Raw genomic sequence first — 13,166 nt, 5'->3', positions numbered from 1 at the left:
TTGTCTATTGTTTTGCTTGAACATCCGAGAACACCTTGAAAGGAGGTTACGGCAGGTGAAATTTCAGCCAATCAGAATCAAGGCTTCTTAATTATCAGAAGCATGTCGGTATCTCAAAAATGAACTATATAAATGAAAAATAGAACTGTAATGAGCACCATTACTACACCCACACTCAAGGGTATATTTGAGTGTTGATTTTTTCTTTTGCTTAGTGTCCCAAATGCTGACATCTGATTGGCTCAAGAACAGCACACATCCTTCTTTTAGATTGGTCGATCAAAGTAGGCTCAGAGAAAGATTTGATTTTAATGAGATTGGTTGGAACCAAATGATGCTGAACTGGAAGTTTCAGCTGCCATGTTGGTGAGTGAAGAAAACACAACTACCGAGCTGCTGCATCATATTTAATACAACACTGTACAACAGCAATAAATAACAATAGAAGTTCTATGTACACACAGAGTAAGTTACAGGCTCTAAAAGTGGGAAAATTAATAAAATAAGCTCAAACAATAGACAATCCTTGAACAAAATGATTCAAAGAACTGGCTGAACCCAAATTTTAATTGTAATTCAAGACGATAATTACATGCCACAACTCTTAAGAGGCTTCAAAACACATTGAATTATGGAGGACGTAATTGACCAGCCCATACAACGTATTTAATGTCATGTCAGCCTGAACGTTTTGTTTGTTGTTGAATGCCGCACTCAGCAATATTCTCGCAATGTGACGGCAATTGTGATATTGATGACATGCATCCACAAAGTCTGCGCCCTTGGATGTCAACAATTTTAGGGACAACCAAACTGAACGTGCATCACAATATGAACACTACAGAACCAACTTCTGTGGTTTTCTTTCAAAATAACCTATAAAGACTGCATGTAGATTGCTGGGCATATGATCTCACATCCATTGTGTTAAGGAATCGGGTTAATTGCTTTATCCACACAACAAAAACAAATACATTAATAGGTATAAGAATTCTCTCACAACATAAAATGTGAAAATGTGTATTTGATGAAACAATTGCTAAGATCATGATCCTCTTATAACAAAAATATCACATTAAATTGCCCTGCATAACACACCAATGTAAATACCGCCAATAGTTGGAATGTTGCCGAGTGCAGCATTAAAAAAACAAAAAACAAACACCAATCATTGAATCAGTCTTCATGTTAAATTCTTGATATTTTTCATACAATGCTGCTGAGTAAGATGAACACCTTATACATAAAATGCCTACCTAAGCATTTCTGATTATCCACAAATACATATGCAGAAGACAAATAGCAGCTTCTGATTAGCATTATGTAAATTTAGAAGTTAGATCTCACACACAACCTTTTGACAACAATATACTGTCTAAAGCCTATGGACATTAAATGTTAGTCAAATGTTTGTCATTTTCTATGTTAGCACGGACACCTACCACTGTGGGTTAAGTGATTTTATTCAAACTGTCACACTAAGGCTACTCATCGCCACCGTAGTCCAGGATGTGTTCAAAGGAGAAGGGTTGGAACTTGTAACCTTCACCTTTGTAGAACTTGGACTGGAACTCCACCCTGGAGAAGAGAAAGTAGGTTGTGTAACTGGGTCATGTCATCGAGGAAGTGAAAGTAGGTTGTGTAACTGGGTCATGTCATCAAAGAAGAGAAAGTAGGTTGTGTAACTGGGTCATGTCATCAAGGAAGTAGGTTGTGTAACTGGGTCATGTCATCAAGAAAGTAGGTTGTGTAACTGGGTCATGTCATCAAGAAAGTAGGTTGTATAACTGGGTCATGTCATCGTGAAAGTAGGTTGTGTAACTGGGTCATGTCATCAAGGAAGAGAAAGTAGGTTGTGTAACTGGGTCATGTCATCAAGGAAGAGAAAGTAGGTTGTGTAACTGGGTCATGTCATCAAGAAAGTAGGTTGTGTAACTGGGTCATGTCATCAAGGAAGAGAAAGTAGGTTGTATAACTGGGTCATGTCATCAAGGAAGAGAAAGTAGGTTGTGTAACTGGGTCAAGTCATCGAGGAAGAGAAAGTAGGTTGTGTAACTGGGTCAAGTCATCGAGGAAGAGAAAGTAGGTTGTGTAACTGGGTCATGTCATCGAGGAAGAGAAAGTAGGTTGTGTAACTGGGTCAAGTCATCGGGGAAGAGAAAGTAGGTTGTGTAACTGGGTCATGTCATGTCGAGGGATTTGGTGTCAGAGTGAGTGAGTGAGTGACGCCGCTTTGAACAGTATTCCAGTTATATCACAGCACGTCCGCTTCATGTGGGAGGAAAGCCCTAAGTGATGCAGGCCACTTTGGTGAACCCCATGACCATGGATATGGTGCTGACAGAACTAGAAACATAATTGGGGCCAAACTAGGATTTGAACCCACAGTCATAGGTTTCTTGAGCCAAAGGGATGCTGCACCTTAGACGACTAAGCAATCCATCTGTGTGTGTGTGGGTAAATGATTGATTTTAGCTCGTGAAATAGTGAGTGAGTGAGTATGGTTTTACGCCGCTTTTAGCAATATTCCAGCAATATCACGGCGGGGAACACCAGAAATGGGCTTCACACATTGTTCCCATGTCAGGAATCGAACCCCAGTCTTCGGCGTGACCAGCGAACGCTTTAACCACTAGGCTACCCGACCGCCCCTCCGGTGAATTAGAGAGCATGTATTTACGATATCTGTATGTGTCGACAAATGATTGATTCTTACCAGTGGAGGCGGAGAGCATGTAGGAAGGCAGACAGTCCCTCCATGACAACTAGCACAGCTACAGTCATGCTGGACCACGCCATGAACACAAAGAACATCATGACGCTGCCAAAGTAGCCGTTGATGGACAGGGGGATTCTCAGGACCATGGTCCACAGCACTTCAGACAACTCTGTGGGGAGACATCAATGTTTTATCAGCACCGATAAGACAGACCTCAGTACCACTGAGGTGAGGAATCACTATAGGAACAAGATAGCTATTCATGTTTGAAGCCTCCGTTGATATTGTAATTAAACAAGGATGACAAATTGAGATCTGTTTCAAGATACCGATATAGGAGTGAGTGAGTGAGTGAGTTTGATTTTACGCCGCTTTTAGCAATATTCAAGCAATATCACGGCGGGGAACACCAGAAATGGGCTTCACACATTGTACCCATGTCGGGAATCGAACCCGGATCTTCGGCGTGACGAGCGAACACTTTAACCACTAGGCTTACCCCCCCCCCCCGATATAGGCGATAAACATACTGTGAGCAAGGATACCTGTAGATATATCCATGCTGAATTGAATATAGAACCAATCATGCAGCGAGATGTTTCAAATGCTACACTTGGTGCAATTAAATCTACCGGTAACCTAGCTTTACATTGAAAGCACAGTATGTTTATCTCCATTCCACCATGATAAAATTAAACATGAACATAATGGTATTTGTGAAGACATTCAGTGCAGTGAGTGGGTTATCAATCTTACACTTCCAGTCCCAGCCTTAATGTGATAATGGATTTTGTATGACAAGTTGAGGTATTCTTATTCTTTAAGAAAACTGATAATGAGGCTCTCTCTTTACCTCAGAGGGTTCTTTGTAGGTAGAAGTGCTCTATTGTCATAAAATCACTAAGAATACAGGAGTTCTTATGATACATGTCCTATCAATATCTATTGTGAAGCTGACATATTTTCATGCCTAATATTGTGATAGTACTCAGAATAAACTAAAATTGATTTCAAAATCACAGTATCCTTTGCATAGTTCTGATCAGTCAAAAGAAACCCTTTCAAGGACTTACGAGCATGAGCAAGACTGAGAGCCCAGAGTCGCAGGTAGGACGCAGTGTGTGAGATGCAGCCTAGGCAGTACTCGATGGTGTGGATGGCCTGGTTGATGAACACCTCCGGGAAGTCAAACACCTGTCAAACAAACACGTCTCCTTTGTAAGCCACTAGCCAAACACATCTCCCTTATAAACCACTAGCCAAACACATCTCTCTTATAAACCACTAGTCAAACACATCTCCCTTGTAACCCACTAGTCAAACACATCTCTCTCATAAGCCACAAGTCAAACACATCCATCTTATAAGCCACTAGCCAAACACATCTCCCTTATAAACCACTAGCCAAACACATCTCTCTTATAAACCACTAGTCAAACACATCTCTCTTATAAACCACTAGTCAAACACATCTCCCTTGTAACCCACTAGTCAAACACATCTCTCTCATAAGCCACAAGTCAAACACATCTCTCTTATAAACCACTAGTCAAACACATCTCCCTCATAAGCCACTAGCCAAACACATCCATCTTATAAGCCACTAGTCAAATACTTCTCCCTCATAAGTCTTTGCATATCATTTACAACAGCGTATATCCAAGAGCCCCATGGATCTCATTTTGAAACAAACGTGTTTCTTTAGTGAGTATGTATCTCACACTTTACTAAGCAGTATTCACAAACTTACCAATGGACATGGAAACTAATGGAAACAGATGGGGATTGGCTCCTTACAGAAGTTGGCCATGCTTGATAGAGTAATATCCATACAATATATGACTAGAACTACAAGACATGCATATAGACATCAAGATCATGCACATATATAATTTCACATTCAAGACTCATGGTAAACTAGGACACCTAAGAAACTATGTTTCAAACGGCTCTCAATGGTCAATTCTTCACACAGAGAAAAATAGGAACCTTAATGCCAGTTTTTGTGCTGCTGGAGAACTCAAATAGGAAAATAAAAAAACCAATTAATTTGCTCTATTCTATTGGGAAATATTGTTTGTTGAAGTGAGAGCATAAACATAATTTAAATACTCTTAAAACATAATTTAAGTTGCTCTTTGCAAATGTTTTATCTCGTTAGTGTCATCAAATGTAAGAATATTACTGATCTTAATTTAGGGCATTTCCCCTACACCTTAATCACGTTGTTTATAACCCAACTGGCTGAGAAATATAATAATCAGTTTCTGGTCAGCAATGTGGCCCTCGAGCTCAGTGATACGTTGAGCGAGCCTATTCACCTTTTCCTCCTCCTCCTCATGATGAAGTCCGGCCCCCACTTCGTTATGCACAACTTCCTGGTCGTGGTTAAGAAGGTCGCCGCTGTTGACGGAGAGCTGTTGGTGTTTGAACTGGAAGCAAGACACGACTATGTCAGCCACAGAACATGCACAGGACACAGGACAGAGAATAGATGCTAGATTTCTGCAAACTACAACCTCGGATTCAGAAGTCTAGAGAAACATTCTCGCACAATCCATGAGAAGAATGACAATTTAAATTTGTGAATCCACTCAAGGCCAAGCTCTGTCATCACAAGGGTGAGAACTCTCCAGTTTGTCAAAGTGTGAGAAATTATTATCCATACTCAACTTCTTCCTGTTCTGTTGAAACAGTAAAGGGGTTATTTTCCAAATTAAGAAATGAACTCAATAATATAAGGTGGATTCCTGTGCCTAAGTTACAAACATTAATTTGAATAATACATCTTAAGAATTAAGAATTTGAAATATCAAATTTCACAAATCAACCAAAACCATTACCAAACTGCAAATAATAGGGTAAGAGTTTGTTCAATTGACAAAATTATTAAAGAAGTAATCATAAAAATATGCAAAAATGGAAAACACATACTTCGATATAATATCTTGTGTTGCAACATGCCAAATACAACAGTGAGTGAAAGATGATATCAGTCCTCCCTTCTTCCCCCATGCAAAAACAGTGTCAAAGTTTGCAGAAACCTCCCAATATGTAATGACAATGCAAATCAACATACACTGATCAAATCTAACACATACAGGTACGGCTATCAGATAACTCTCAATCGTGCCACAAAATCCACTTGACAAGAAGCAATCAGCAAAAGATTAAATATTTCATGGCTTAAGTTGTGGGTAATGCTAATGGGGAGCACACAACATCCAGTATGACATCATGCTGTTTGGGGAACTATCACAGCTGATTCTTCGAGTTAACCCTTAGCGCCAATCAATTCTTAAACCAACCCAAGCCAACAAGGTCTGAAACAGGTACCAGTAACTTCAGGCCACAACAGGGTGATTTGCATGACATTTTTTACAGCACAACTAGAGGAACTTTGTGAGAGTAGTCTGATCTTATTTAAACTCATTTTTCTTATCTTGATCTTTGTTTGATATTAAGTTTCAGAACAAACATGTCTTTAGAAAAATCTTTGCATGAGAACTAGTTAAGCATCAAAAGCAGTGATGTTGATTTGCAGTCATAAACACATCTCGATGTTCTTACACCATGAAACAATAGCACTATTCCTGGGTTATATCCAGCCTCTCTGTTTTACCTCATGTTACTGTTCACATGGAACGTCTTAAAGCTGAAATACATCACACCTTCAACAAACAGAGGTGACCATGAAAGTGTAAGTATAAAAACCTTTTCATTGTTTTCTATTTTTCATTCAACCTCGAAACAAAATATTGGGTACTCCACTGAGTACAGAAACTGTACACGTCCTTGTACGATCATCATGGTCTGGAAAAATCTAGGCACCTTTTCAAACACACAATTTTCAAAAATTCTTCTGCCCTAATATTTTAAGAATCAAAATATGGAAATATCATTACACCTTGTGCATGGATTTCTACACAGGTTAATTCGTAAAGTTAGGGCTTACTTGTTAGAAAGTTGCAACAGTTGTGACGGTTCAGTACACAGCCACAAATCTTATATACTGCCGTTAAAAAGCTTGCAAATGGCACCCATCAAACATTAAAGAGACATGTCTGAATGTCAAGTGGTATGTGAAATAGGGAACTAGACTCTATGGGATAAAGCTTGCGTTGAGCAGGGGAGTACAGTATTGTTTACATAAGCATGACTTAATGGAGCTGTTTGAGTCTAGTCCCGACAATCTCACCCAAAACAATTTTGACCCATGTGTTTCATACTATATGAAATACATTCATTTCTTTGAGAAAAAAAACAAATATCACTTCCATATCACAACCATACTTAACTGAAAAAAAAGAAGTTAAAATATAAAAGCATAGCATGGTATAGACCTAAAGAAAATATCAGTCGACTGATAAACTGAAGAAAGGGAGAGATAGTGAGGAACCTACACCTAAAACAGGAAGAGAAATCCTGAGTCCTCCAGGCATTAGTCTAGCAGCAGTATGCATCCATCAAGCTGACCACCCTCACCAAGTCAAGGACCAAGGATTAACTCGAGAATCACCTGCACGCTAGTGTTAGTACTTTCCCCTGGTGATTTAGGAAATGACACAAACGCTACCTCAGAGTCATCAGTCTGGCCGCCATTCAGGAAAGTTAAACTCTTCAACTGAAATGGGCATAGAAAGCTTGTGCCGAAAGTTGACTAAATGAATAATGCTCCCTGTCCAAAGAACATTGAAGAAAATCAGCTTCTTTTGAGAACATTTATAAATTTGTCAAAGGGCAGGTAACTCCAACAGGACATAAAATTCATGATCAACAATGCCTATATTGACCACTACTGAGGCTGTCATAAAATGGAACATGAAGGGTTAATAATAGGACAATTAAACATGTTGTAAAAGCAATTTTTAAAAATAGTAGAATGTTCACTGATACATGTAGAATTTCCATTACCTTCTTATGTGATACATTAAGCTTAGTATACAGGCATGCAGAAAACTACTTGGGTGAGATGCTGCATTGACTACACTGATGATGATGACTGAACGCTAGCAGAGAACATTACTTTTTAAGAATAATCTAACCAATACCGAAAGAGGAAATCAAGAAAGCATGTACCTAACTCCCAGTTAAACAAAATGCTAAGAGTGTCTGCTGGTGTGTGCCGTATTCACACTACATGACATTACTTAAGACTTGCTATTTTAACAACAAGCCAATATCACAATATCATCGATATTATTCAACATTTGTACATATAGATGTCTCTTAGAAAACATAATTTCTTTCTACATGGTACAAAGGGAAACAACTTGTACACAAGCATTTTCCTAATGACAGAATAAAGAATATTGGTATTGGAACACAACTGAAACAATAAGTAGCCTCCTGCAAATTAGACACTACGCTTGTTGTATGAACTTTACTTTTGAAGCAGTGTTTGAAATAAAATAAACTGCCAGGCTGCCATCAGGACCCACAGACTTACGAAGTTGCAGGCCGTGACTAAACTCTTCACGCCCTCATTCAAAAAACTTCAGTTTCTTGAGTGAGTGAGTGAGTATCGTTTTACGCCGCTTTTAGCAATATTCCAGCAATATCACGGCGGGGGACACCAGAAATGGGCTTCACACATTGTACCCATGTCGGGAATCGAACCCGGGTCTTCGGCGTGACGAGCGAACGCTTTAACCACTAGGCTACCCGACCGCCCCTCAGTTTCTTGAGAATACATTGACACGTAAATTTACTGCAGGTGATAAGGACCCATACAAATGTTAAACTACGAGATACACCTGCCAGGGGCCTACAGGCAGGTGCTTATTTTGAACACTGAAGGCTCTCATATTCTGTGCTGCATATCAGTGAATAAATGATACAAGAAGTGTCATCAGAGCACATCTTGTGTTCCAGTACACAGCAGTTCAAAGTGTCATCAGAGCACATCTTGTGTTCCAGTACACAACAGTTCAAAGTGTCATCAGAGCACATCTTGTGTTCCAGTACACAACAGTTCAAAGAAGGCAGGATATCAGTCCAGCAGACATCCTTAAAAATGTTAAATGTTAATCTTACATTAGTAAATTTAATAAAAACCCAAATTCCATTCACTTGCATAAAGAATCCGTTTGTCAGAACAAATTCACTGGATGAATAAATGAGTTTGTCTTCATGCACCTTATAGCCATATCGTGGGAGTTAACAAGAATGACCTTCACATGTTATACCCATGTTGGGAAGCAAATCCCAGACTTGTTTAGTGTGACAAGCCAATGCTTTACACCATAAACCCATCCCACTACTCCACATTGGGGAACAACCACTTCACTAGAAAAGTTCATAAATTTTTTTCCACTTGACAGCTGTGATGACCTCTACTTGGGATTGTAAACAATAAATGCTTTTCACTTTGTAACTTATGTAGAGGACACTGATGGACATATAGGTTACACTTATTGTAAAATTCAATCCACAATGACAACATGACATCCTTGATATTGTTTATGGACATTCCTTGAGTTCTGTTTCATTTATCTGAGTTGAGCCATGACAATCTTTTGAAGCTGACCTACCGATGTGATGCAGATACAATTTATCACTGCTGATTCGTGAAGTCTCTGGAATTCTAGTAAGGCTACCAATGAGTTGTCAGCGGCCACTAGGTTTTATTTATTTGAGGTTTAACGCTGCAATATTCTAGCTATATGATGGCAGTCTGTAATTAATAGAGTCTGGACCAGACAATCCAGTGATTGACATCATGAGCATCGATCCACGCAATTGGGATACGATGACATGCATCAACTAAGTCAGAGAGCCTGACCACCTGATCCTGTTAGTCGCCTGGAGTAGACACAAGAGTGTCCGTCATGGACGAGGACATCAGGACACATGTAGAACACTCTCAGGACAGATCTGTGGACTTCACTTCACCACATTCTATCTGAGAACATGCTGACAGCAGCAGTTTATGAACACACAAAACTCTTATGCAGTTATTGTCAATGCTACATTTCAGGAAGGCCAATGGGCACTCTCCAGTTGGGGCGTTCCATACTGACGAACTAATACATCACCGATGGCAGGGGCCACATGACTAATACCATCTGATCACAGATGTGGTACACACAGACGAACTAATACATCACCGATGGCAGGGGCCACATGACTAATACCATCTGATCACCGATGTGGTACACACAGACGAACCAATACATCACCGATGGCAGGGGCCACATGACTGTGATACCATCTGATCACAGATGTGGTACACACAGACGAACCAATACATCACTGATGGCAGGGGCCACATGACTGTGATACCATCTGATCACAGATGTGGTACACACAGACGAACCAATACATCACTGATGGCAGGGGCCACATGACTAATACCATCTGATCACAGATGTGCTACACACTGACGAACTAATACATCACTGATGGCAGGGGCCACATGACTAATACCATCTGATAAAAGGCATGGGACACACTGAAGTACTTACATATCATCAATGGCAGAGACCACATGACAGTTATATCATCTGATCACAGTGAAGTGGTACATAAACACGAACTAACACATCACCGATGGCATGGGCCACATGACATTATGGTACAAACTGTTCTATCCTCTGTCAGAAGAACACATTAAAACAATATTAGGTACAGCCCACCCAGTTATCACTTTTCTAGGCTATTCAAAATGAGAGAAAAGGGGATCTGTACCTGTCCATATCGATGCTGGTATCGGAGGAAGAATGGTTTGACAAGCAGCATCCAGGGAATGCACAGCACTGCAACTACAACCAGGAAAGCCTGGAATCCTCGCTGGAAACAAATAAGTATATATCTCAAGTTAGGGGATGTGAGCTGGGGTCCATGTGATCAAGGTTACAACATTCAAAGCCTCAGCAAAGTTTTCAAAACGTATTATGGCACGCACATGGAGGACCTTTCAAAATTTGACACATCAGTGATTATTATGTCCGATTTTGACTTGTACTATATGTACTATATGTACCTGGAGCTGGACTCAAATTCTTCCGACAAGCACAATGACATGAGGGAGTGAGGTTTAATTTAGTATGGTGGTAGTGGGAGGCAGTTGTGAGGGAGATGTTCTTGTGATGTTAATTATGGTATGTAAACGTACATGTTGGTTGGTTGGTTGGTTTGTTGTTTAATGCCGCACTCAGCAATATTCCAGCCATGTGATGTCAGTCTGTAAGTAATAGAGTGTGGACCAGACAATCCAGTGATTGATATCATGAGCATCGATCCAAGCAATTGGGATCGATGACATGCATCAACCAAGTCAGGGAGCCTGACCACCCGATCCCATTAGTCGCTTCTTACGACAAGCCTAGTCGCCTTTTATAACAAGCACGGGTTGCTGAAGACCTATTCTACCCAGGATCTTCATGGGTCGTAAACGTACATGTAAAGAATCATGTTCTACATATATGATGTATTACCTGGCCTGGATAGAGATCGGGCGTGTCACTAGGGTAGTTGAACAGAAACATGTTGATTGCCCCTGTAAAACAAACAAAACCTCAGTAAAGACAACATGACTTTGTCGAAAATTAATATCAGGATCTCTCTGAATGCTAATGATGAAAAACATTCTCAAATTCATATTGAAATGGAAACAAAGTATTATAGAATTATTCTACTTTGATACAATACGATGTCATCGTTACCAAGTTTCAACTGGCGTTTTCTGTGACGTGGATCAATGAAATGACAGTAAAACAGCAGGAACTGACCAATGAGCAGACTTGGTGTTGTATGGCTGCTGGAGTTGTAGTAAATCCACTTGTAGAAGATGAGGATGATGAGATAGCCAAACATACAGAAGAGGAACACAACCTGGGGGATGAACTCACAAAAGATGTTGAGAGGTCGCTGGAAGTATCTGACAAGAGAACACGTTCACGTTGACTGTTACCATACTGGATAGCAATGATAATCAAGACTCTGTCAACAAAACAGTCTCAGGTACAAGTGAAGCATGTGTTTCAAAGCTGAAGAATTAAAAAAATATCTTCTTTTTGTGTTAAGGCAGAAACAACATGCAACTGTGCATTTCTTAAATTGTTGTCTAGTGAGTGAATCTTTTGCCGAAGTCAGCATAATTCCAGTGGAGGTGTAATCAAACCATTGGCTGATGGCATGAGCAATGACCTTGGCATTGGGAATTGATGAAGGACAATGTTTGTTTGTTTGTTTGTTTGTTTGTTGTTTAACTCCGCACTATGCATTATTTCAGTTATAAGACGATGGTCTGTAACTAAATGAGTCTGCAAATAAATGTCTCCCATCTAACATTTTAAGATTACTTGGATGAAAATCTAAAACTTAATTTTGGCCTAACAAAACTGGTTTTACATTCAGCTTATGCCTCTCAATATGTGTGTCAACATTTGTAGCTAACAGAAAGTGGGACAGTTTAGTAACACCTACCTGTGGTTGAACAGACTGAGTGTGACACCAAAGAACATCTGTGACACTCCCAGAACGACCGAGGTTTTCATCTTGAAGGAGTTAGTAAATGCAATCTTATTGGAAGACATCTGCCAGATCTGAAAAACACAAAGATCAAGATTTTAAGTTACAAAATAATGAATGAAACCTACCAATCTCGACTGCTCAAAGAACTCTCACCCTGTTAGAGAACAAGTATGCACAAGTGCTGGATTCACCATAGAAATACAAACATGTTGGTTGGTTGGTTGGTTGGATTGTTGTTTAACGCCACACTCAGCAATATTCCAGCTATATGATGGCGGTCTGTAAATAATCGAGTCTGGACCAGACAATCCAGTGATTAATATCATGAGCATCGATCCATGCAATTGGGATCGATGACATGCATCAACCAAGTCAGCAAGTCTGACCACCTGATCCTGTTAGTCGCCTTTTACGACAAGCATAGTCACCTTTAACGGCAAGCATGGGTTGCTGAAGACCTATACTACCCCGGAATCTTCACGGGTCATTTAAACCTGTAACAACACTTTTAAAGGACAGATGGATATTATGTCAAGACACACAGTAATATGAATTTTGAGTGTAGGTGCACAAAACATGCATCCCCATACATTGTAAATGTTTAAATTCAATATTAACAAAAAGTCATGAACACAGGTACATAAGTTGGTTTCATCCTTCGAAACAGCACCAAATGCATCCTAGCCCTGTATTGGCAAAGCCAGAGTGACTGGTACTTACAGGATCTATGCCAATGGCATAAGGGTCGCCATTGATCGTTGTGTTGGCGGGATTCAACTGTAATGTACCTTCGCCTTTGACCGTGTACGGGCTGGAAGGTAACAACATGGAATTAGTTGTCCAGCTGTCAGATTCTTTAGGGTGCGGACAGGTAACATGGGGTTTAATGTTCAAGATTATTTCAAACATATAGCAATGTGCATGTAGATGTTTATACAGCTAATTTCTGCCTCACTTCGTGTGCTAGCCC

General features: G+C 39.9%; 1 protein-coding gene across 4 annotated transcripts in view; it reads right to left on the bottom strand.

The window, feature by feature from the left end:
• Nucleotides 1–394: 394 nt before the first annotated feature.
• The window catches only part of LOC124135842 (V-type proton ATPase 116 kDa subunit a 1-like), a 33,670-nt gene continuing 20,898 nt past the window's right edge, over nt 395–13,166 (bottom strand). For 2 of the 4 annotated variants that reach the window (XM_048381626.1, XM_048381627.1), the window contains exons 13-22: nt 12,917–13,007; nt 12,149–12,267; nt 11,452–11,600; nt 11,158–11,219; nt 10,409–10,510; nt 7,239–7,343; nt 5,041–5,151; nt 3,793–3,913; nt 2,717–2,888; nt 395–1,578 (exon numbers count right to left, since the gene is read on the bottom strand). In XM_048381626.1, the coding sequence (XP_048237583.1) occupies nt 1,485–1,578; nt 2,717–2,888; nt 3,793–3,913; nt 5,041–5,151; nt 7,239–7,343; nt 10,409–10,510; nt 11,158–11,219; nt 11,452–11,600; nt 12,149–12,267; nt 12,917–13,007 (1,126 nt within the window). In that variant the 3' untranslated portion in view covers nt 395–1,484. The remainder of the gene's footprint in view (nt 1,579–2,716; nt 2,889–3,792; nt 3,914–5,040; nt 5,152–7,238; nt 7,344–10,408; nt 10,511–11,157; nt 11,220–11,451; nt 11,601–12,148; nt 12,268–12,916; nt 13,008–13,166) is intronic. The other 2 variants (XM_048381628.1, XM_048381629.1) reach the window with 2 other exon arrangements.

The sequence above is a fragment of the Haliotis rufescens genome, unplaced genomic scaffold (assembly GCF_023055435.1).
Source record: "Haliotis rufescens isolate VD_foot unplaced genomic scaffold, xgHalRufe1.0.p SCAF_4, whole genome shotgun sequence".
Lineage (NCBI taxonomy): Eukaryota > Metazoa > Mollusca > Gastropoda > Lepetellida > Haliotidae > Haliotis > Haliotis rufescens.
The sequence above is the reverse complement of the archived record's forward strand: the minus strand, read 5'-3'. Positions and strand labels throughout refer to the sequence as shown.